The sequence below is a fragment of the Pleurodeles waltl genome, chromosome 4_1, assembly GCF_031143425.1.
Source record: "Pleurodeles waltl isolate 20211129_DDA chromosome 4_1, aPleWal1.hap1.20221129, whole genome shotgun sequence".
In the NCBI taxonomy this organism is placed as follows: Eukaryota; Metazoa; Chordata; class Amphibia; order Caudata; family Salamandridae; genus Pleurodeles; species Pleurodeles waltl.
Window position 1 is genome coordinate 675,737,107 of NC_090442.1, and position 25,769 is coordinate 675,762,875.

The window sequence follows — 25,769 nt, forward strand, 5'->3', positions numbered from 1 at the left end:
ACTATAGCCCAGCTACAAAAGGCTATAAGAACATTCCACCACTAGAGGGCAGAACGTTTTAATAAATAAAACAAAGGCCTCACAGAGCCCAATGGGTTGAAATCCCCTCGAGCTCTGTGAGTCCCTTGTTCACAGCAGCAGCTGTGAACAACACTGGAAAGTTGGAGCTCCGCACTTCTGTTGGCCATTAGAGGCTCGAAGCATTCCATTGTTTTCAATGGAGCGCCCAACATTCCAATGTTCTAATTGAATATACACACCAACTTACTTGTCAGCCTGGGCAATGCCATAATATTTCCTACACTACTTCCCACCATGATGGTGGCATTTTGCAGCGTAGATGGTAAACTATGTTTCTTTCTCACTCTCTCCAACATATTTCTAGTGAAGGGGTTATTTGTTCAGAGAAGAGTTTTGGTAGTCAAAGTTGAAGGTATTGTATTCACTTACCTGCCTGGGGTGTTGGATAGGGACTTTTCAGCAGTGCTCCATTCTGCCATTTTACATTTAGTAACAAGAATGACTCTGGCAATTTGCTATTTCCATTTTTAGAAGTGGCCCTGAGTTATTTGACTGTGGTCTCAATTTGTTTCCACAGAGAAGAGAATGGGGTGATGGACAGGAGTCCTAGAGGCTGTGCAGCCCAAAATTTTTAATGACTTAGGATTGTAGTCTTGTATAATTTGGAGTTCTTTGGAATGCCTTCTAAGCATAGAAAAATTGACATTCCAGACATTTTAAAGGTAACCTTCAGAAAAGGGATTCAGGAATGGGCCTGTAATTGCAAGTTGTTATTTTATTGGTGAAGAGAATGGGAAATGGAGCACCCAGTTTTGTCCAACATCGTTTTCCAAGATTTAATTGAATATTGTTTATGATCCACTGACCTATCATACAGGACTCAAAGTGAATCCTAGTTTTTGTATCATCACCTTTCAAGGATAACATTCTTCAGGAAAGTATCACACAGTCCCATTTGGGTGTTTCAATTTATATCACCCTTTTGGATGTCAGGGAAGAAAAAGAAAAATGCTCATAATCAAACTGAAGTGTGTGAATCCTAGAGCTATTAATGGGGCAACAAACCAAGGCCAATGTAAAAGAAAGATCAAACCTTTAGAGACTTATCCATAGACAACCTAAAGCTTGAAATCATGTCTCACCTTATCAACTCCACGTCTGATGCCAACACCCTTCCAACAACTTCAGTTATTTTTTGGAAAGCTATGTGAACATTCCAGCCCCAATACTCTAAAGACCTTGCTGACAATAAACAAAAAATTTGCAGACAGGAAAGAAAATGGAAGAAACACAGACCGCCCAGAGACCTCTTGATACTCAAGCCGCTCGGCTCAACATACAGACAAGCCCACCACATCAGTCGAAGCAAATTACTATAATGACACTATCAATAAAGCCACAAACAGTAGCAGAATGCTGATCAAGACTGCATTATCCCCTTGTCGGATCCACCTATTGATCATGCCACATGTAAATGCAGTATCATCAACCTCTTATTAAATACAGTATATACAAAAGCACATCACTGATGCAAGCATGTTTCAGTCTCCACATCCACCCCTTCCCGTAGAATCCATGATGGTCAGCCTTCAAAATCCTAGCTCTCCCAGATCTTGCTGACGTCCTTTAAAGCCACTTCTTATGAAGATGATGTCTTACTATTGTCCTTCATCAAAGTTCTCTCTAGAGATGCTCTCTTACCCCTGCTCATCATTGTCAATGCCTCCCTCATCCAAGGCATCTTGCCAGAACCTCTCAGGAAAGGGCAGCGCTCCCCACCCCTAAATAATCCTGCACTAAAACCTGATGACCCTGCCAACTACCGCCCCATCACTCACTTGCTGCTCATTGGGAAGATCATGGAAAAGGTAGTCTATGTTCAACTTCAAAAACAAATCATTGCTAACCATCTTCCACAACTACTAGTCTGCTCACCCTGCAGCATGGAAACTGCAACACTGCAAATCCAACTACAGATGAAGATGATCCCTGCCTGCTGACATTGCTGCTCCTCTAGAGCTGCCTTCGACACAGCCACCTTGAAGTCTTTAATGGGATTCATCAGCAATATACTTCACTGGTTTTCCTCCAAACTTTTAATGGACACTAGTTTATTCACATTGGCACATCTAGGTCACAGAAGATCCCTGTCACCTGTGCAGTCCACAAAAGTACCTAACTGTCTCCTGTCATCTTCAGTCCCTACATGGAGCCACTTGGTGTTCTACTTATAAACAAGAGCATCAAGATTCACCAATATGCTGATGATACATAAATCTATGTTAACGTCTCCTCTGCTTCAGACATCCAATGCCTCAAATAGTCCTAGCACATCAGCCAGAGTTAGATGTCCAGCGTCTATCTGAAGATCAACCAACCAAGACGAAATACTGTAATTTGCCAGGAACACTACATAATATACAGACCAAACCTGGCTCAATCACATAACCCTTGACAGTTTTGAACCCTAATTTTCACTGAATGGCAAGTTAACCCTGGACACCAATCTTATCCTCAAGGAACACATTGCCAAAAAAAACAAAGATGACCTGGTAATCAGGAAGTCAAACCATTTCTTCTAGAAAGCTCCAGAACTGCTGTTCAAGTGCTCATACTCTTTCGCCTGGATGGTTGTAATGCCCAACTCCGTTGCCTCCCAGATGCCACAATGTCACCCCTTGGGGGCATTTTACATGCTGCACCATGTGTTATCCTGGGCCTGAAGAGATATGATCACATCATCCCCTCCTCAAGGGGCTCCACTGGCTCCCCTGCTGGCCCACACCACCTACAAAACCTGCTGCATCATTCATAAAGATATCACAACTGGCACCCATGATTATCTTGCAGAGAAGCTCAACTTCTCTGGTGGATATCTCAGTGCTTATGCAGCAAGGACACTATAAAAGTGTAGACTTTGAAGTGTAAAACTTTTGAAAAAAAGACAGGAGACCTTTCATATCGATGCACCCATGATCTGAGCAACATCCCTGTATACTTCAGGACCGCCCCACTGCTGCTCCTATTTATGGGAGAGTTGAAGATTCACCACTTTAAAGTACACTACATCACAGTGCATTAATCATCCTCATGCCAGCCCAATCTCCTCTTACTTGTTGACTTTATGATTTTCTTTGACTATGCACAGTGATCCACTACCTTTTGACTATGTTTGTGCTATAGAAATACAGTACACATGCATGCATAAATGAGCATGTAATCCAATAAACTGTTTGGTATAAAAGCCAAGAGTTTTTAATTTGTGATGGAATGTAAATTAATTTTTCAGAACTCTATAGCAATAAACACCATGAAATAACTGGTGTCACATTTAAAAGCAAAGTATAATGGAAATTAAGAAAGCAGTGTGGAAGGCGTACACTATTTTAAAAGAGTGGACGTAATCCATAAGAGATGTTAGACTTTTGCTACAAGGCCACTCTCCAGGTTTACCAGCTGCCATAGGGATTAGTATTTATTTCATATATTCCTCCAGTCCACTGTAAATGCTTCAGACCTGTTGTTACTCCACAGGGGGCTATTGTAGAGTCACAGCACCTATTCCAGTCTGAATGAATGTTAGCAGGAGAACAGACCTGAACTTTGAGGTACCTCATGGACGTGCATGCTCTAAATCCTAGTCCTGATGTTATCAGATCTAGAAGCAGGCAAATGAAATATTAAGTGATGCAAGTGAGTTACATGTGTAGTAGCTCCAGCTACGACTTCTACAGGTTGGAGGTTTGACTCCTGTCTAGGCTATGATTTTGTGGCGAGTAAGATTGTTTCCATTAGGTTGAATGACAAGTTTAGGGAGAAAGGCAGATTTTGTGCTACAGAAGTACCACAAAAACACAATCCCCGTAAACAGTTTCTCAGGTTGTGGTGGTTCACGTTGTTCCAGTGAGGATGCACTAAAATATTTTGTCGCAACTGGTAATTCCATGACGTGCCGAAATAGTGTAATTTCAACGAATTTTCCATAAGTGAAATTGTGTCAAAATTACATAGGATTACGTCAGTGTAACGAATTTCACCCGCGCCTAGTAACGGCAGCAACTGGTAATTACAGGCCTTGGGAACTGCTGATGCGATTCATGAAGCGCTCATTATCAACATCAAAGAGCATCTGAAAACTCTTTGCTAACTTGGTGATTTGGTTAAATGACACCATTACCAAGACATTCTAGGGCCTCCATAAAACACGTTTTTTTTTGCCCTCCTTAGGACATTTTCAGTTCTCAGACTAGTGCAATAGCTTCACTATCTCCGTGCTTCAAATGAAATGGCCGCACCTCTAGGGTGGGCCCTTGAGGGCACCGGGTCTGTGCATGTTCCTGAACGCTGGATCACTATTCAGTTTCACCCGCTCGTGTCTAGAGCTAAACTGGGCCACGATTCCAAAGGGCTGCAGCCAAGTGGGTAAAATGTACAGTTCCCTGGTCTTCGACTATTTATAAGAAATCACCCTTGAAATTGAAATAGGTACCTAAGTGCTTTTGAGTACGAAATTTGAAGGAAGCTTAAAACACAATACTGCAAACTCTCCAACACCTGCACTTGCCTCACTATTTCTCCGTTCACAAACGTGGCATTCAATTGGAAAATGAGAGCCACCATGAATCCTTCACTATTAATTGCTTGAGAGCGGAACACTGAGGAGAATATGAAAAGTCATTATTGCCGGGGGGACTTTATTCTTCTGAGCGTTTACATTCTCATCATCCGAGTTCTAGGGGCATGTTAAAAATCTATCTTAGTCAATGATGTGTGCCAAAGAACTGAAAATAATGAAATCTGTGAAAGGGGCTCCACCGGCGCAGTTGAAACCCGATTGCGTAATATATAACCTTCCATTTCAAAAGTCAATTTTTTTTCATTAGCCAAGAAATCAAAAATGCCAAGGGGCATTATTGGGATTCTCGGGTGTCCGGTGTTCATATTAGCTCTGAAAAGTCAACTTTCCAGAGGAATGACAAAGTATTAATGCAGCTCTGGAAGGGCTTTCCACAGGAAAGTGAGTTGAATATAAATCAGATTTTTCCTATCTTATTTCGCTCTGTCTTCTCTCTCTGTGCCCACTGCTATCTTTCGTTCTCTCGCGATATGCATATTAAATGGTGGCTATTGAGTAATAGGTTACAATTGACAAGTTGAACAGCAGTGCGTACTACTTCTTTTGGCAGTAGTTTTTATATCTGCACTGCACAATGCACAAATAATAAGCAATATTCATTAATCACGTATTTTCCTATGAGTGTCCATTGTTCCTTACTTTCTTCATGTAGCTCTAGGACTGTAGCTGGTTAGGAAGCATTGTTGGGTGCTGTGAAGACATAGCCTGTTATTGCTGAGTTGTTTACAACTTTGTTTAAAAGTCAAACGTAAGGCACAGCAAATTGAAGCACAAGGCACAGTCTGTTCTGCCTCTTGGTCCTTTAGGACTGAGGGAAGTCCCTGACTGGTGCTGTATCAATCCCTTTTTAATGTTTCCTTCTGCTTTCACCTGTGCAGAACTTTGGGCACCATCTCTTCTTCATGGATGCATTCTCCAGATTTCTGTGAGAGACAGGATATCATATTATGTGTGTGGTAAATATGTCTTTTAGAATTCTTGTTGTAAGAAGTCTGGACAACTACTGCTTCGCAAAAGGTGACCTTTGTAGCTCACATTGAGAGGATCACAATGATGTCTACTATTAAGTCAGTTGGAGAATGAGCTCCTTGGCTACTTTAAACCAAGAAGACATTAACCCAGTGACACAAGTTGATTTTTGGTACTGGTAAGTAATATAAGGTGTCAATTGACCAGTTAGTGAATAGGTGAGTGAATGAAATAAAGTCGACATTGACTTTGTTAGACCAAAGCCTCATTGTCTCTGTTTCAGTAAAAAGGCACTGTTTTAGTTAAACCAAGAGATCATTAGGTCCAGATAAGCCAATACCATTGAGTAAAGTGGAACAAGCAGGCAATACTATGCTTAGATCAAATAACCATTAGACTGATGAGATCAGATCAGCTTAATGGTCATGGTCAGGTTAGAATAAGAAGTCCCATTCATCACTTAGACTAGGAAGATATTGTTATTGAAATAGTTATGCTAGGAATGCATTGGCCATGTGTAGTGAGAATGATCTTATCGGGTCTCTATTTCCTACATTTAAAAAGAAAGTAATACATATGAATAAATGGAGGTTGTAGTAGATGAACATGGGTCTTTTCATTTTACGAGGGTGTTAAACCATTCTTCTGCAGCCAATCAGACACATATTATTTGATGTATGTACTCAAGTTCTGGTTAATAATTCGTTTTTTCTCATTGTGTTTTCTGTGAACTTATGAAGAAACAGTAGAACTATTTTCCTGAATTGTTCAGAATAAAAGGTGGAACCAAAGGTTTGAACTGAGGAGAGGTAGCAGAGCACACTTAGGCCCATATTTATACTTTTCTAGCACCGCATTTGCACAACTTTTTGACGCAAAAATGGCGCAAACTTACAAAATACAATTGTATGTTGCACGTTTTTGCGTAAAAAAATGATGCAAATGCAGCGCTAAAAAAGTATAAATATGGGCCTTAGTTCACCACAAGGTTGTGGGGCTTGAAATTTAAAAGGACGTGAAGAAACCCTGTCCCACAAATGTGACAAACTTTATGATGAAGCTTCTGCTCTTCATAACTGACCTGGCTGGTGTCTGCGATGGGCTCCCAGACATCGAATTTCTTAGTGTGTTGCTTGTGCTTCGTTATTTCCTATGGACATCAACTCATGTCTCCACCCTCCCTTCCTTTTGACTGGCAACTAGCACATCTTCAGGATGTTCTACGCTCTAAAGTACTCCCACAGTATTCACAACTGATGTAATGACAAGCTATTCTTCATTTGTCCTTCCTCCCAGTCTGTGGTTCATAGATCTAGAAGATGGTGACCATGCAGCATTATATCGCAAAGCTCCTTTGCCACGGATGTCTGATATGTTGGTGCTAGACTTCGACAGAGGAAGGACTCCTGTCTACACTTTCTGGAATAAATTGTAGTCACAGTGACCTGGAAGCAGGTTAGTGCTTTTTAAAACTGTATATCAGGCAAGATTATGTATGCTGGAATCTCAAGTTGAAATAGTGCACTTGAGGTTTTTGATTCAGTTCATTTAAAAAGAGCAAATCAAATTATTTCCACTGTGTGCAATCACCATTGCTAATGACGCTTCCAATACTGTAATCGAGGGGAAAAAACTCACACTGAAAGGGAAAAAAACGTTGTATGATGTGGGAAATATATGAGCCCTTGGCCTACTTAATGCTGGCAGAGACAATGGACTTGCAATGCAAACACTGCTACCAATGAAAACGACTGAACCAGGAATATCGCCATATTCTGCTCATGCACTCGTTACACAAAGCAACAAAACCTAAACAGGAAGCTGTGATGGTGACGTAGGCGCCCAACATGCTCTGGGTGGCTACAAGCATTGGCAACAATGAATGAGAAGGGGGAAATAAATAAAATACATAACTGAAAAGGCTTTGATTTCCAAAAACACTGCACAAAACATCACAAATCACTGCTGAACAAGGTTATCCATACACAGATATACAATTTACACAACATAGTAGAACATGCATGCTGAAATGATCACAAATTGGACAGTCCAAGATGAGTGAAAGCTCGTCACTCCTGTGATGTTTTCTGTGCAAAATTCTGAGAGACTATGACAAAATCACAGACGGTTTTGAAAGGATAAAACCATCGTCCAGGTGCTAATTCCCATACTTTTTTGGTCCCATTATCCCGCCTCACCCATCCCACAATTTGTCACCTTTAAAGCCATAATCTCAATGTAGTCATGGAACGTAAATTCTTTTGGACCTGGGAAATTGGATGGCCCGCTAAGTAATTTGCGATTACCAGAGATGGCTCCTGACCATGTGCCTGCATCACTTTGGAAAAAATCCTGGACATTTTTTTAACGGATCTACTGCACTCATCAAGTAGAAGAAATCTCATTAACTTTTTTCTCTACTCAGTTTAAAGAAATATGTAGTAGTTGTGGGTGGACAAGTGACTAGACCCTTTTCATGCAGAAAACTATTGTCGGTGCTTGAGGCAGGGATACAATTATGTGATCAGAACTGCTCAGGTTGCACCTTTGTTTTCCGTTCTTTTAAGCTAAAGCAGGGTTAGTATTTTAATGTAGCAATTAAATGCATGAATAGGATGGATGTGACTGTTCTCTCCCACCTGGTTTTAATGGGTTATGCCTCCCCACCTCAATTTCCTATTTGTTCCCCAAGAAGTAGGAGGCCGTCAAGAAAAGTTCACCTGTCCAAATCTCACTTATTGTGTGTCCTCGTTATTGTTAGGAGGTAAGGGATTATTTTGGGAAATCAGTCGTTTTTCTGAGGTTGAGGTATTTAGTTTGGTCATGGGGCAGGGCTGAGGGAACAATCAGGACTATGGGTCGGATATAGATTTCAGCGGATGGGTTATTCCGTCACAACGGTGTCGGATATTCGGTCCCCTGAAATATAAATCCCATGGGGAATAAAGGGATTTATATTTTGGCGGAGGGATATACATCTCATTTGCGATGGAGTAACCCATCAGCCGAACTCTACATCAGACCCTATGTCCTAAGGATAGGCTCTCAGAGAGTGCTGGGGCAGGACGTGTCCATCTGTGAGCTGTGATTGTCCTACAAGTGATTTGTACAGGAGAGAGTATGGCTTTACCATCCCTGATCATTTGCACAAAGAAAACGAAAACAAAAAAAGGGCAGATGATACAGTACCTCCATGGTCTGAGACTGGTGCATGGCTTTGATTGCATTCTGTGCCATTGCCCTTGTAGAAAATGTGACAAACGCACAGCCTGTGGAGGGGGGGACAAGGGGGGGACAGGGGAGCAGGAAAGACAAAAAAACAACAAGACAAAAGGGTTGGACGCTTGTTAAACCAACACAGTCTACGAGAACGGCCACAAGACGACACTGTTCTCAGTAGTAGTACATGAAAATAAAACAACTCCTGAAATGTTTGTGGTTTGGTACTCACAGTGCTGACTTGCTAATCCGACCATAGATGAAAGAAAAACAAAACGGGGAAGTGTTCTTTTCAGCCACAGGGTTGGTTTATAGAGGTCATACTTTTTTTAAATCATTCAACTTAACATGTTCGGTTTTGTACAAATATCACACAAATTTGGTTAAACGTATGTTTTCAATTTACAACATTTAAAAACAGTTTTATCATTGGTAAACACACAGAACCCAGTGCTACATTCCAATACACTCGATACACGTTTGCTCTCTTCAGCAGCGCTGTTAAATCAGAATTACGCCAGCAATGCGTTTCATGAAATCCTCTGAAAGGCCCGCCTAACCGTTTTTATTTTTTATTTTGAGAAACAAATTTGGCGCTTCAGTGGGATTCTCCTTCATTTGGGTCAAAGTGTTATTCTGCTCTGTGTGTGCCCATCTCCGTGTGAATTTGCCCTTAGAGTGCCCTCTGCCGTAATTGTAGTTGATGCAGCCCGCAGTGTAACATCACTAGCGCCTGCCTCACTGTGACATCACACCAGAGCGACAGCACACCAGGTGCCAACCTACCTCTGCGAGTAAGTAAAGAAACCAATCTGGGCTGAACCACGTGAATACAGGACAACGCTATATTAATTCTGTTTAGAAACAATGCAACCAACATAGAAAACATAAAGTTGGAAAAAAGACAAGAACATGTTCCATAAACAAACAGTATCAGTCTAGACAGTCCCTTTATAAGCGACATGACTGGCAGGTCCAGATTCCCTGAACTATGCCAAACAGATTCCAGAAATTAAACCAGAGCTGCCCACTGACAGATCAACCTTGCAATGTGGCTCTTCAGTGCAAACAGCAAGATAATTGTGTCTTTGTGCAATAGGATATGCCCGCCATTAGCAGCTAGAGTTGTCTCTTCAGTAGGTTTTAAAGGATAAATGTGAATTTAAAGGCATTCAGTATCAAATTAAACAACTTTAATGCTGCCGAACCTAATACGTTAGCTCGCCAACTTTATGAGTGCCTGCACAATGCAATGCTTACTTAGTAATACAGCTGTTCGACAGTACATTGCTGTTAGCAAGGGCGCGAAAGGCATCTGCAAGAGATGTGGTCTGTGAAAATGATCGCGGCCTGGAAAGTTGTGCTATAGCGCAACTGTGTGCGACATAATTTAGAGTTGTGCTTCTCCTTAGCCGCAGGGTAATAAACATCATTTAGATTTTAAGGCAACTCATCACTTGAAAGATTTAGACATCACTTTGGCCTACTAAGATCAGATTTGGCACTGCTTGGCTAGGAGGCACTTTAATGTGATCAACGCAGTTTGAAAAATCTGGCCATTCCAAGTGAACGGAAATGTCATACGAGCCAAAACCCTGATTTTTCACCTCATTTAAAAAGTTGTTTCTGAATGGCCATTTGTAAGTCCAATTGTACTGGATTCTGCCGAAGCATATGCTCTAATAAAACTCTGCCAAGGAGCACACATTGGATCAAAGTTGAGGATGGACTACATTCTTGAAACTTCTGGTTTCATGTGCCCAAGAGAACAGTTCTGTACTAAATAGCTCTCCTCACAACCCGTCCTGCAGGTAGAGCATCACCTTGGCAGACAGTATCGCAGACCTGCTTCTGCCTTGGTGATAAGAAGAGAAACCACATTAAGGAGCTTCCCTATTAATGAAACCTATACCCTAGAGCTTGCAAAACCATTTAAGTCAAGAATACACTGATACATTCCTGTGCACAATTATAGCGTCATCAAAAAGCCTGGTCTCTAAGGAGGCTGAAGCTTCATCCAATGCAGGGGGGTGGTGCCTGAATAAAATATGCTAAGATTTTCTTAGCTCAAAATGCTGACATCTCTGAAATGTGTTGACAAAAATAAAGAAACTGCAGATTCAATCAATCAATCAATCAAAAAATGTGTAGAGTGCGCTACTCACCCGTGAGGGTCTCAAGGCGCTGGTGGGGGAGGGATTAAGATCTAGAGGCCAGTAACGGGGGAAATGGTACTTTGAGGCAGTGCTGCTGTTCTGGACAGCAAACCCCAAGTGAGTGACATCCACAATGACAGCTGTTATGTGACCTAACCTAATTAACTTGCCACTTTCAACCACACTGCTTCGGTTATTAGGTAGCAGGGGGCATCACAGGGCAACAGTTTGGATTTAGCAAACGTTACACCTAGCTTATGTCTGTAATGCACTTTTAAAAAACACAGATTAACTCTGTAAACTATGTACTGCTGCAGCAACATGTTTAGTTTTGTTCCTTAATTTAGTGGTAATCTACTTTTGCTATGAAAAGAGAGTACATACGAAGAACGACTACGCCCACCAACAGATCCGATTCGTTGTCATTTTCAGACACATTCACAAACGCACTCGTCTACTTGCTGCCCTGTGGCCAATGAGCACTTCCATTTCTGCCCCACCTCCAAAAATCAACAGATCCCCCCATCAAATTGTGAAGCTGAAACTACTGTTTTTTTTTCAGTCTTCCCCTTTTACTTTGGATTTGTACAAAGTACCTGGTGAGATTATCAAGTCAAGCCTGCAATTACATTTTCATATAACACAGACAGGGCCTGTCCCTTTACCCAAAAAGCACCAAACAAACAGCCACAGAAAGTGAATGCATGTCCACCACCCTCCCCCACAACCAATGTAACATTACCATGATATTCAGAAGATGTGAGGAAAGGAGACTTAATGTCTCAGATGCATCTTTATGGAACAATGGTTAAATGTAGATGAAGTGTATTGAACACAGACATTACAGTAGTGTGGTGGTTGCATGTACACAACATGCTCTATATATAACACATGCATGTACTGTGTAGGAATGTCTGCTTGATTTGTGTGTATGTCTAGTTGTTTTGGCTCTTGTCTGTGTAATTTAAAAATATATCATAAAATATTCTAACAGATTTTGTCAATGTTCATACAGTCATTTCTCAACAAAAGTGTAAAGTAAAAATAAATGGTAAGTAAACTACAGTACCTCTGCTAGATTCCATATTCATGCTGTTCACTAAAATTAAAAAGGGTCTTAATTTACCATCAGACTTAAAACTGGCTTTAAAATATAAATCAGTAACTCTTACATTAACAGAGGAAATGACACTAAAGTGTTAATATTACTGATCTCATGATTTGCAACAAGACAGATGATAGACACGTGTTAGCAACATATACACATGCCTACGTTCACACCCACCCACAAAAACAGCCTTAAAAGCACATTGTGCGAAACGCCCTGAAATCTTTACTTTTAGGTGATTTCATACGATTAAAGTAACCAGCAACATTTATGACAACATCCAACAGTAAGGCTATCAATGTTCAAAGAGCATAAATTTAAATGGCAGACCTCAATATACCGTAATTTACACATTTTATACAATTCAGAATGGCTATGAGCAAGTTACTCAGAGATGTTGCATTAGTCTGAATCCCAAAAGTTAGGAGTGACCAGCAATTATATAACATTCCACTGTTTCACGATTATCTGCATTAAGGATGCAGAAAATAGGCATATTTTGCTCCACACCGTGATATACAACAAATAACTTTTGACACTAGGCTGTGATGTATTGAAGTTGCAAATGTACACAAATACGAATTGAAAAAAGATCTATCAGAGAATATTTGTTTGGCATTCTTGGAGTAATGTTCTCACCTGAATGTGACACTGGAGTTTACAGTTACCCTCCTACCCAGAGAGTTATTTAGCATATTAAAAGATAGCTACCATCTTGGTGAAAATAGTGTCAGTTTATAGTGCGCTAGGTCTAACAGCCTGTTTTCACAGAACCTTCTTTCAGAGAGACCCCCCTTCTTCAAAATGACTTCTACTATGTTATCTTAAATATCCCATTCCAGGTTTCCAAAACAGCACCAGTCGATATTGTTTTTGTCACTAGAATTGATACCTCAGCCCCCAGAAACATTTGTATAGATCTCCCTTTCAAGGAAATCCAATGACTATGGAGAAGCCTGGCAGAATTAAGTGAGCAAAACTTAAAATCAAATCAGTGACTAGTAAGTATTTTTGGAGAAGGTGGCAGGGCAAGGCGTCATATCAGTTTAGTTTAACACCATACCATTGCCTTGCAGATATATGGATTGAATTACAAATAAATGGTTAGCAGACTCTAGATTCAACATTTTCCAGAGGAGACAGTATGATATAATCCATATCATTTCCTCGATTGACCGAGGAAGCTATGTGTAGTTTCTAACATTTGAAAATAAATAGTTTTTAATAAGTTGAAAGTATCAATGCATAATCACCTATATCTATATACATCTCTCTCAGTGCTTAATTTCAGCCGGAGGTTGCAGGTGGGGCCTACCAGCACTTATCTTTAGGCAATAGTCCTAATTTTTACTCAATAAACTTTGATTCAGAGCAAGAGAGAGGTAAAAATACAAAAGGGAGAAGAAAGGAGGAAGACAAAGACGGAAAAACAGTAACAAAGAGAAGAAGTAGGGAGGGATAAAGAGGCAGGGAATATCTGGAGGTGGGTTAAAGAGTCAAGAAGTGAAAACAAGGCTGCATAGCCTTGGGTATAGAGTGCTCAGACCTTTGATTGCGCCTGCAGCAGGCAGGCTTCGGAGGAAAACTTTCGGTCCTGGCGCTTTTTCTTTTATAAATTAAGCCCTATACATAGGTGTACTCCATACAAAGCTGATTTTGTAAGGCAATGCTATTGCGAACTCTGTGCTGCTTGTGGGGCTATATTATATATATATATATATATATATATATATATCTATCTCCGAATTCAAATAGCAGGCCTTTTGCTTTTACCAAGTGCTTATTTTCTCAGAAAGAAGGAATAAAAGCCTGTACAATAGAAGATCTGCACTGAAAGAAGAGGGGCCGAAGATGTAGGAGAAAAAACACCACCACTCTCGCAGTCAGAGCGCATACACATGACTGTCGTTGTCTCTCCGAAGCTACCCAGTGGAAAAATAGGCAATTTGTAAATCTTGCCAACCTGTAACATCCACCCTCTGATAATTTAATATCTGCATTTCCTGAGAGACAGAGATGGCTAATAGAAAGCAAAGGGCGGGATTTGACTCGTCATGAAAGGCAGCCTTCTAACCTTCCGCTTGGAGACGTGATTGACTGCAGAAAGGGTCTCGAAGTAATTTCCACCGACAGGCAGAATCCCAGGGAAGCAGGTTGCCCTGCCACAGACAAGATTTTGGAGCATATCTATTTCACTTGTCATCTCAAGTGAAACGCTACATTAATGGAAGTGTTTACTTTGACGGAAAAGTAACTAAGCACAGGTTTTGCACAGCGGTGTTCCAGTGTCAGTGAGATGGAGGCCAGCAGCCATGTTCTGCCTCCTCCGACCCTGTACCTCATTAGCTCTCGATTTCTGGTGTCGTTGTTTTCTATCATTCCATGATAGTTTGATGCTCTGAGTGCCATCTTGAGGTGTTTTTGGTTGCAGATCAATTAATTTGTATTCTATCCAAAGAACTGACAAATGTGGCTGGGAGGGGTTTCTCTTGGGCAACTTAAACTGATTGCAAGCTTGGAAATACCTAAAAAAGGTCAAATTACTGTTGTGATCCAAGAGCTTTTATAAAACCTCTTAAATTTTGTATAGGACTATGTTAACCGACTTCTCATGCTTGAATATCTATTGAGTAATGTAATCAGAGTGAATATAAAGTGTGTGTGGGCGTTAGTCCTAGAAAACCACCTTTTGGATCTGCGCCTGACTCTGGTACACAGCAGAGGTGAATTCTATGCCTCATGCATGACAGAGAACAATAGCTCAGGATGGAGTTTCCTCCCTAAGAGATCCGTTTTGGTTCATGAATGTCGATAAGATAGCTCAGTGAAGTAACCCAGCTATCATAGATATCTGCTGTTAAGTAGACGGTCAGAGAGTTTAATTTTGACAGGACCAATCAACCATTTCCTTTTGAGGTATCCGTGCCTGGATACCACTAGCGGTGAAAGTTGCATTCCCCATGCCAAGGCACAAACAATGGATGGGAACATATTCCATGGCTCAGTGACTGGTGTCAGTGGCAGCTAGAGGTTGAAACTGTGACTCGTAGGCTCCTACCAGTGATGCTACTCAATTTCTTTAGTGAGATTTAGAATCAATTAGTTTTATATTTTTGTATTCACGTCCTATCGTTGCACCAGATTGAAAGGCTGTCTGATGTCACTTTCGATTATGTTTTTGGGGTGAAGGGCATGTCATATCCCTTACTGTGACACTATCCGTGCGTCACAGCACAAGTTCTGACAGTTCTGCAACCCTATGATCCTTATGAAATACCCTCAGTGCCCTAGAGACAATTTAGTTTGTGGAGCCTGCTTTATAACTCTCGGAACTGCACTCAGATGTTCAGCTTTTTCCACTCCTCCCAGGTCACCAACTTCAACACCCTCAAACTGACTTAAACTACAACTGCAATTATAGCCTACTGCATGAACTATGTTTGCAGAGTGGTAGCTGGCATTAGGATAAATATCCTCCCCTTAAAATTATTTTTCAGTTCAGAAGCATACCTTGCCCCTTTACTGGAGACAGGGTGTCCTTGATAAAAAAAATGCCTTCAAATATGGAAAGAGTACACTTTTTCATTAATTCCCACAATTCTTCGCTACTATGGGTGTGGGATGTGAGGTTCTGTGGCTGCCCCTTCTGTTTGATTCCTATCTCCTTGACTAGACACAAAGGACAGACTAGAATAGAAACAGTGAGATACAGAGTACAGAAAAAGGAAGGGATGCCACCCTATCCTGAGCTAAGGAACTGTAGAGTAGGGGACCTGGTAAGTGTAAAAAGGACACACTACCCCATTAAATGTGAAACCTTTTTATTCAGAAGAAAACATGGAGTGTTTCTCTTCTGCTTTTCACAAATATGCAGAATGTGGTATGCTGTTAATTACCATTGTTGAGTGAAGTAAGGGCCAAGGCTCATGGGATGTGAAGCCTCAGATAAGTCATGGGGTACCCCCTTGCCAAAGCAATGGTAATAAATAGCATATTATACCCTCTGCACACCTGCACAGATTGTTTATGCCATGCTATTTGTTCATGCGTGCTTGTTTTAACAAAAGGTCTTAAAACTGACCCATGATGCAAGTAGTTAAATGTGTACAGGAAAATAAAATCACACTGAAGAGATACCTGACTATTGGGCGAGCTGATTCCCTCTCTATGGTAAGTGTTGCCTGCAAACTGTGACGCAGTGAAACGTGTATTTCTCGTGTCACTTTTGCTGTTCCACGGCAATAAAAGTGATTTTGACCTTTCCACTGCAATAATAAATGTGTGGATACGTGTTCATTAGTGCAGCTGCTCGACATGTAGTTATTGTGCTACATTTATTTTTCCTGCCATGGTTGTGGAATGGAAAGGGAATGGGTCAATTTATTGTGTATCAATGGTGGCAAAACACGAGATGGCACGAGTTTCCTCCGTCCTCAGGGAGCTGGCGGACCCTCTTGGTGCCCTCGTGTGGGAGGTTGACAAACAGTTTCTTTAAAGGGAGGCTACTGTCGTAGCGTGTGGGGAGGGGGTGCACCCTATCACTACCTGCCCCCTCCGTACCTCATAGCCATAGAAATCAAAGGGGGTCATTCTCGCTGTGTGTGTGACAGGCGCACGCGGGCAGGTCACCCCGCAGGGACACATTACAGGGTAACCTCCGGCCGTACACCGCGCCCGCGTCCCTGCCGGTGACATACCGCTCCAATTAGCACTCAAGGTGGGGGAGGCGGGGGGCGAGCACTCACCTCGGCTCAGCCCGTCGGGCCCCCGGAGTATCCGGCACTCTTCTATCTGGCCGAACGGCGAGAACATCACCCTGATGTCGTTCTCATTGCACTTCTTCGAAACCATGCCGATGAACAATTTTCTGTCTTCCACGGCTAGAAGATAAAAAAAAAATAATGAATGAGCAAAGGCCATTTCATCTCCTTTCCCTGTGATCAACGCTTCATTACCACATCAAACCGTGTGAGCCGAGCTCCGCGCCGCGGAGACAGGTCCCAAGGCAAGCATTTTACACGTATAGAAAGCCGGCATTGCTTTCGTCCCGTGGTCTGTGCTGTTATTCATAAAACGGCATATGTTTTTTCTTTTAAAGTGGGGACACCTGATAATGTGACACCTTGAAGAACAAAGCAATAGAATAAAAAATAGATTCCATGAGGTGATACAAAGCTATATATTTTTTTTTAACTCGAATTGATTCTCAGCAGGCTAAAAAAAAGTTGCACATTTAACAATCAAAGTGGGGGAGAAACACGTATTTAAAGGGGCTACCCAGAGACTAAATCTAATCTATAGATGAACATTCCGATTAAAGCAGTTCTCCTTTTTAGATTTCAAACAGCTTTAAAGGGAACAAGAAGATGAAGCCTCGCTGTCAATGCCTACTTTTTTATGGATGCTTCACAGGACTCAGTAGCCATCGTGCTACTTTTTTTAAAACAAAAAAATCAAATTATTATAGGGACAGTAGTTTATAGTAAATGAGAGGAGGGGCATCTTTCCAGTACTTGCCTTCAAACTCAGATTTCTGTTTGTAAAATTTGCACAGACAGTGTGGATTGTGAATGTGAATGGATAGTCTAATTAACTAATCCTAGAAATCCTGGTTAATTAAAAAAATTCTCCCTTCACCACACAACGTCCTGCGAATGTATTTTTGCAATTAAATAATTTTCTTATTACGATGACATTAGGAGCAATAGGAGAGGAATACTTATTAAGCAGCTCAAAGGTCCCGATGATTACTTGCAGGTGTATAGCTTTCCAGTGTTTGCTTAAATCTAGGACAGTGGCCACACACAACAGCCATGAAGCTGTGAGGGAAGCATGATGAGATGGGAGAACAATGGAGGAAATTAACAAAAAATGTAGAAGAGGAAAGATGCTGGGGTGCAGAATACAGAGCAGCTAACCCCAGTGACTATCCATGACTATTTCACATTTGCAGGTTCCCCCCTGTCTTATTTTAGCTTCATGTTGATCCAAGGCAGACTCTCCTGTTGGATAAGGTGCACTGCCCGTCTCCCAGACTTTATTGGCCTTCTCCTTCACGACTCTCTGGGGGTCATTATGACCCCAGTAGTAAAAACCGCCTACCGCCATGGCGACGGCCGCCAAAAGACCGTCACCGTGGCTTCTAGCCATCTGCCGGATTATGACCACAGCCGGATTTCCGCCAGAAGGATGGTGGAAATCTGGCTGTGGTCATGCCGGCAGATGGCGGTAAGGTGGTGCTGCTGCCAGCGCCATGCCAGTAGACCGTCGCCGGCCATATTATGAGAATAATACGACCTGGCGATGTTCTGTTGGCAGACGCAGCTGCTGGCAGCAGCGCCCTGTCTAGTCTCCTGCCGGAGGACCCCCTGACTACAGGTAAGTCGGGTGCTCCGACAGGGGAGGGTGTGTTGTGTGTGTGTGCTTGGGGGTGTGTGCGTATATCTGTGCGTGTGTGAATGCAGGTGTGTGTTGCATTTTGTATGTGTGTCTATGTTTGGGGGTGTGAGTGCGTGTATGTTGAGTTGTGTGAATGCGTGTCTGTGTGCATGTATGTAAGTGTGTGCGGATGTGTATGTGAATGGATGTATGCATGCCTGGATGAATGTTGGAATGGGTGTGTGTATGCGTGTGTGAATGGAGGGGCGTGTATGAAGAGTGGGGTTTGGAGAGGAAGGGGGGGGGGAGGGGGAAAGCCTGGGGAAGGGGGCGGGAAAGACCCCTATCAGTGACAGGGAAGGGATTCCCTGTCACTGATAGTGCCTACCGCCATGGTTTTTGTGGCGGTAAGGATGCCACAAAAACCATGGCGGTAGGCAGGGTCATAATCCCGCAGGTGGGCAAGTGACGGTCGTCGGGCTCCAAACCGTTAATGTCATAATATGGAGGAGAGTACCGCCAGCATGTTGGCAGTACTTTCCTCCATATTAATGCCGACCACCAGGGTCATAATGACCTCCTCTGTGTCTAGCTGATGAGCTGACCCTCGGTTCTGTTTCATGTTTTTTTTGCTGTCAATCCATGTCTGACCCAGGACCTCCTGACCTTCAGGAAGCGCCTCAAGACCTGGCTCTTCGAGCAGTAGCACCCTCCCCCCAAGCGCCTTGAGACTCTGCTGGGTAAGTAGCGCGCTTAACAAATTACTGATTGATTGATTCATGTTTCCACCATACTTGTTTTGCTCCCGATTTCTATCCCCATCTCCCTTCCCTGTGGCTCACAGAATTTCATTCCCTGGTGTCCTGGTTCCAAGATACATGAATACAACATGTATGATGAACACTAACAATGAACACATAATGAAGACACCCCAATGACAATTTTTTCATGAACATTAAATCAACTGCAAAGACTAAATCCTCATTAGAGAAAGCTGAACTCACTAACTTAAAAGTGTACAACAACTCTACATAGACAAGCTCCTAGCTGCAGCCGCTGATCCTGGTGGTGGGATAACTGCTCATGGCAGCTGTACACACTAACAACCGATGGTCAGAATAAAATGTGAATGATGCAAAGCATGTTAAAATTGATTCTTGACTCCACTGGGAATATGTGGGGTGCTTGCACAACTAGTGTCCTGAGGTGTTTTTCCCCACAGATTCAGCCAGATTGCGGTCTCTTGTTCTCAAATTGCGCACTCTTTTTGCTGTAGTCAATTGCACAGGCTCCAAGGCACTTCTTGGCTCCATCCATTGAAGGAGTTTTTCAGAGCATGAATATCTTAAAGTGGATACTCTTGAACCCAGCAATAATCTGGGGATGGAATGCGAGGTGCATGCCAAAGAGGGACTGTCATCATCAGCGGGCCACTCAAATGAAAGTAACATGGGGTGTATTAGGGAATATTAAGCTCTCTTTCATGCAGTTTGGGCATGGTCTGTGAACTTGCAGCATTTTGTCTCATATCCTATTCTTAATTTGATGTGACTTTGAGTGTAAACTGAAAACATTTACAAGTGCACCTGCTAGTGCTCTAAAAACTGTGCCTCGTCGGAGGGGGTATGTAAATATTGAAGAGTAAAGGTAAAAGGGAACACCACTGAAGCTCGCTACATGATGTCCTCTGAGTAGTCCATTTAATTGCGAAGCGGACTTTCAATCCATCACTCATGACCACAGTAGGGTCGGCTGAAGATGGGTGGTGATGGAGGTCACCTAAAAGGACAAATTATTTAACTTAAAGTCACAACATCACCCCCTTAATAAATACTAAAATAGGACCACACCAGTGCCAAAATTGTGAAACAACACTTCAAGAGGAAAGGAGGTGAAGCAAAATTACGCAGAGATCGTGCACTTATTTCCTATTACTTTCAGGAATCACACAGTGTCCATATGTATAAATTAGACAGTGTTCACCCTTTAGTCTTTTTGCAACAGCACACGCTATTCAATTTAATGTTCCCTGTACCACTGATACATGATGGTAAAATCATTCACTGACTGAAAACCCAGTGACAATAGCCACTCTTGTTTCATTAAACCTAGAAACCAACACAGACGTTTCAAAGTTGGCACGAGGTCGCGAGGCTCTATGGCACCTATAGGAAGGTGGCATGGATGAATGAAGGAAGGAGCGTTGAACATGCATTATGCAGACGTCAGCTATAAATACCTCTAGGTGACTCTAAACTCAGCACTTGGAATTAAAACTAGGAATCAGAGCTCTGAAAGGTGGGGTATGCCACGGATACCAATAGTAGTTGTGACCAAGGTGGTGGCAGCATCCTCTTGCCCACATTTACTAATTACCCTACCATGGGAGCTTTGTCAGTAAATTGGATGCCCATTCACTTCAGGGCCTTTCAGCTGAGCATGACAACAAACATCATGCAAATGATGTGCTAGTCTTTTCATCTATGATGAAAGTACCTTATTCTTGTGTGGGAGCTCGGCTAATCACTTTCAGCCGTGACTGATTTGGTTAGGATAAGAATTGGCTTCAATGAGATAAATGTTGTTCTACTCATCTAAAGCAATGAGCCATTAGGTCCCAAGGTAAATGTCAATTCGGGGCCTGATCAGTTAATGATCAATCAATGACAGAATCAATGACAGATTCTATCACCAACACAACAGGTGATTTCATCCTTTCTGATATGTGTAACAAACAGGCATGTGTCTCTTCATCACACCTTCATTGTAATGTTCCTGGCACTTAAAATGACCAGTGAGTGACGCATGGGAATGCTGCCTACAGTCAGCTAGATGGAACCAGAATGGAAATCTCATTTAAGCTTCTCTGCAAGCTCAGTGGACTCTATTGGCCTGTAGAAACCGGAGGCTTGACAGAAAATAAAGACTGAGAGGCACAGCCTATCTTTTCATTGCCCTGCCTAGTCTTGCCCCACAGTGTGTAGCTCTGAATGTTCCTTCTATGGTTTCTCAACTTTGCATCTTTCTTTTTTTTTTTACTGTTTTGTTGCCACACTTCTTGTACAAGATTTATTCAATACTTTCACATGGTCAGTTCATTTTTAGGGTTCAGCCTGTGAGTGCATGTGCGACGCTGTTGAGTTCAGTAAAGGGCTTGGAGCCCGCCTGTCGCTCATCATTTGTTGGTTTGCGTGGCACTCTTCTTTACAGCCTTGTAATTCGTCAAGGCATGTCTGGCATCATTTCCTTTCCTCTGTGTGGAGCAGGGATCAAGCACTAATTGATTCAACTTAATTAGTGCCAGTCTGCTGCCACCGATGTGATCAAAGTACTATTTTGTTCTAACTTTCAGTGCCCCACAAACAGAAGGCTTGTGACTGGCAAAAACGTGCCCAGCAGGACAAACAGAATTGCAACTTTTTTTTTTTTAGCTAACCTTATTTTATGTTAAGTCGTCTTTGCTCAGGTTCCACTCATTTTTGTTGTTGTTTTTGTTCGTGGGCTCTGTTGTCAACTTGTTTGAAATGTGCGAGATTGCATTGGAAATGATTGTTAATAATAATGACCCTACTCCCTATTAATTGTTATATGGTGAGTTCTGGTTTCATCTTTCTTTGGGCTCCTATCTCTCACTTCCACAGGTGTACTGAGTTCAAGCATATAAAATTTGGGTGATGTAGGCACTCTTGCCACAGGTACCATTCAGGTATGTGGACATGAGTTTGCAATTGATGTCACAAGGGACCTGTGACCATTTGGCACGGATATTGTATTTGAGAAGCAAGCTATTACAATGTCACATTAGGTGCTTTAGGGCAGTTGGCATAGGAACCTGTGGCTAGTTGACTGAAGTCATGTGGGACATACAGACAATGGGCACAGACACCATACAATCATTAAGGCATTTGTAACCTATGCAGGCAATTGAAATAGAGGTCCCAGGTAACGTGCAGATGGTTCTCACTGATGCCACGGGGGTATGCAAACAGGCGCCACTTGTGTCACATGGACCATGACTGTATTTGATATCACACGTGTAATGATATCACACACGTAATGATGTCAGAGAGTCATCAGGCAGTGAGCACTGATGCCTACGGGCTACACAGACATCTGTCACAGCAGTTACATAGGCATCTGCACTGTAGTCAAAGGGGCATAGCGGTCTCTGGCACTGATTTCACACAAAACAATGCGAGTATTCACTTATGCTATTAGGAGGAATGTTGCAAGGATTTTCAGCGTTCTAGGCAAAACTGTATTTTGCTCTCTGTACCACTAACATTTGGATCCTTATGTTATGTGGGTGGCATCTAAATGTTAGTGTCACATCTGGTATATGAAAGCCCCAGGCATAATACAAGTAGGAGTCGTTAAAGGAGAGATGATTTACATTTTTTGACTTACAAAATTAGGGTTCTCAGCAGGGTTCTCGATTTTAGATGGAATTTCTCTATGTTTAGATGAGTTGCCCAGAGACATAAGACATCATTTTGACTAGCGCCATGAAATCTATGTAGCTCGGCAATACCACAATGCCATTGTGCAAAAATCTGAGATCACGCATTGGCCGAACCACAACTGACGAGATCTCCTCTCCAGAGAATGAAAATTAATCATCACTGATCATGCAGAATCGGATTTAGACAACAAGAGAGATCTTCTGGGATCTGGTTTCAAACTTTTGATCAACTACGCACTGGTAGTCAATTGAAGACCTAAAATACCTTCAGTCTGCTGGATCTGTACCGATAATCGCCCTCCATCTGGCAGAGTACCCCATTGAAGCAGCCCTGTAGCCGAAGAGCTTAGATCATTTTGAGCCTCTCAATCCTTTTGATTGATCATGATGTCTAAGACACAGGTACAACGCCATCGCTCTTTGCTGCCACCAGTGGGTTATAACTTGCAATGGCAGACAACATCAGTGCATAAGTAGGATGGCACAGTTGAAGGATCAGGCGGGCATCCAATGCAAATGTAGCGATCGTGTGTGTGTTCCACCAGGTATGGCAGGGAACAGCTCAGGCTTCTAAGAGCAACAGGCACAGACTCACACACAGGATTTCCATTAATTTGCCCTGAATAAATAGTAATCTAGTTTCAAACCTCGATTTTCTTTTTCTTGAAAAGCTTATTATACAGTGGAGTCGCCGCTCATGATGTGAACCCGTCTGCTCTTTAAATGGCATGCAAATCCAATTCATTGTTAATGAGCAGCCAGCCCTGGGTTTTTTCCTCAAGTAAAACTACGCAGCAAGCTTTGCTACCGAGAAACTGCAGTGCAGGGATTTTTCACCCTATTGTTGTGCAAATCACTCCAGCTAATGAAGACATGCCTTCATATCAATGCCCAGGCATTTTTTTGAAAAGCATAAGGTAAAATGACAATATTCTAGCTTTTGCACATAAACAAGCGAAAGCTGAATAGAAAAATGTCATTCAAAAAATTCAAGAGATATTTTCCCAGTAATAAGCATTTCAATGATATCATCTGATTTCTTGCCTTTGGGAATAGATATCAAGCAGCCGAAAAAAGTGTTTCGCCCTCTGCTAAGGTCTGTTTTTAATATATATTTGCTTCTAGTAGAAATGAAAACAGAAACGAACAAGCATTGGCAAAACAACCTTGTGTGGGTGCCAGCATTTTGGCTTCGTCAATGCACGTTTTCTTATATTTTTTTAGAACTTTACTGTTGGGGAAGCTAAGGAGCCCTTGCTCTAAAAGCAAAAAGTATTTTCTCGTCTCAAGAAGCATGCATTGCCACAGTAGTTTTTGACAATGAGAAGCACTATTTTGTATGCAGATGTGGTCCTTGTGAAAGAGCAAAGTGCAGTCACACACAGTTAAGGTATACAATGGCTGAAGTGGGCTGACCCACTGCCCCATGCTATATGCCACAGTGGGTGGAAAAATATGTGAATGGCACAACAACACAACACTGGATGAGGACGGCTGAACTAGAGCACCTATAAGTATGATATATACATATAAAAGATTTTTTAGCAAAATCAAAATGTCTTGGCTAATACCAGACCTAACAATGGTGCTTAATCTCACAAGTCCTTCAATCTGGTCAGGGTTGTGAACCTATAGTACTTACTCTGTTGCTCAGGGCTGAAGCATGTCTTAACACCTGTCTTTCTATTTCTAAGCAATAGAGTTGTAGGTGAAGACATGTTTGTGCCATTTCAATGCTTGAAGGTTGTGGTTGACAAAACACTAGTCCTATTTCTATGGCCCATAGCTGTAGGTGCTGATGCTGTCCTTTTTATTTTGATTGTTGAGGTCTGTGGTATGGAGCTTACTGGTGCCATATCTACAACTCATGCATGCAAGTGTTGAAACGCTAGTTCACATTATTACTCATCACAAATGGTCTTCCATTTCCATGGCTCCAAGTTCTTGAATTCCATTTCAGGTGGTTATGTCTATGCATCCTATTTTTTGTCTTCTGTGGGCTACTACTCAGCGATGTGGTGCTGGCACTTCCAGTTCTACTGCTATACCTTGGGCAACTGGATTCTGGTGCCAGTTGTCGTATTGCAAAAGTTCATCATTGCTGGCACTTGTGATGCATTTTTTTAAATTCTAGACAGGCGTGCTACTTCTGTTTCTATGGCTCCTGCCTCTGGGTGCTGTCGCTTGTACCTTGATTAGTAGTGATTTAATTTTGGCACTATTAGTATTATTATGCTTCATTACTGCAGATGCTGGATATCTTCTTTCTACACCCATGCCAGCAAATCCACTAGGGGGCTTGTGCTATTCTTTTAAATTTTATTTCTGAGGGTTGTGGTAATGGTGGTATTTCTACACACATAGCTTTGCAAAGAGAGAAGTCAGTCGATGAGGAGGCGTGTTCCCAGAATATTTTTGTCACAATAGTGACAGACATAAATATCTATCTTAAATGTCACCTAAGAAAATGCTGCCCAATCGGAAATAATAGAAAATCTACACATAAAGGAATGTTTTTACATGTAACATTTCTGACAGAATACACGCAACAGATGGTATTTCTGATACAATATTCTGACATACAATCGATGTGGAGATACCAAGTAAGAAAATAAGGCAATGAAATGGGATGGTGTGAAGTGGGATATAAAAGGTGGTAGCCAGGAGGTTGAAGTGTGCTCTTCTGACAGTTGCAGCCACGTGCTGAGCTTAAGTTTGCAGACCCCTTGATAGCACAATCACATTGGTCTGCTCCATCAGCACATAACATCTAGGCACCTTTTAATCGGCTGCATTAGCCTCCTCGAACTGCAACAAGAC

The 25,769-nt window shown here is 42.0% G+C and overlaps 1 protein-coding gene across 50 annotated transcripts in view; it reads right to left on the minus strand.

Moving 5' to 3' along the window:
• Window positions 1-25,769, minus strand: part of CELF2 (CUGBP Elav-like family member 2) — a 986,198-nt gene that overhangs the window by 118,672 nt on the left and 841,757 nt on the right. For 35 of the 50 annotated variants that reach the window (XM_069229233.1, XM_069229230.1, XM_069229225.1 and 32 more), the window contains 3 exons: window positions 16,855-16,989; window positions 12,071-12,100; window positions 8,816-8,895 (listed from right to left, as the gene is read on the minus strand). In XM_069229233.1, coding sequence (XP_069085334.1) covers window positions 8,816-8,895; window positions 12,071-12,100; window positions 16,855-16,989 — 245 coding nt within the window. The remainder of the gene's footprint in view (window positions 1-8,815; window positions 8,896-12,070; window positions 12,101-16,854; window positions 16,990-25,769) is intronic. The other 15 variants (XM_069229249.1, XM_069229240.1, XM_069229231.1 and 12 more) reach the window with 1 other exon arrangement.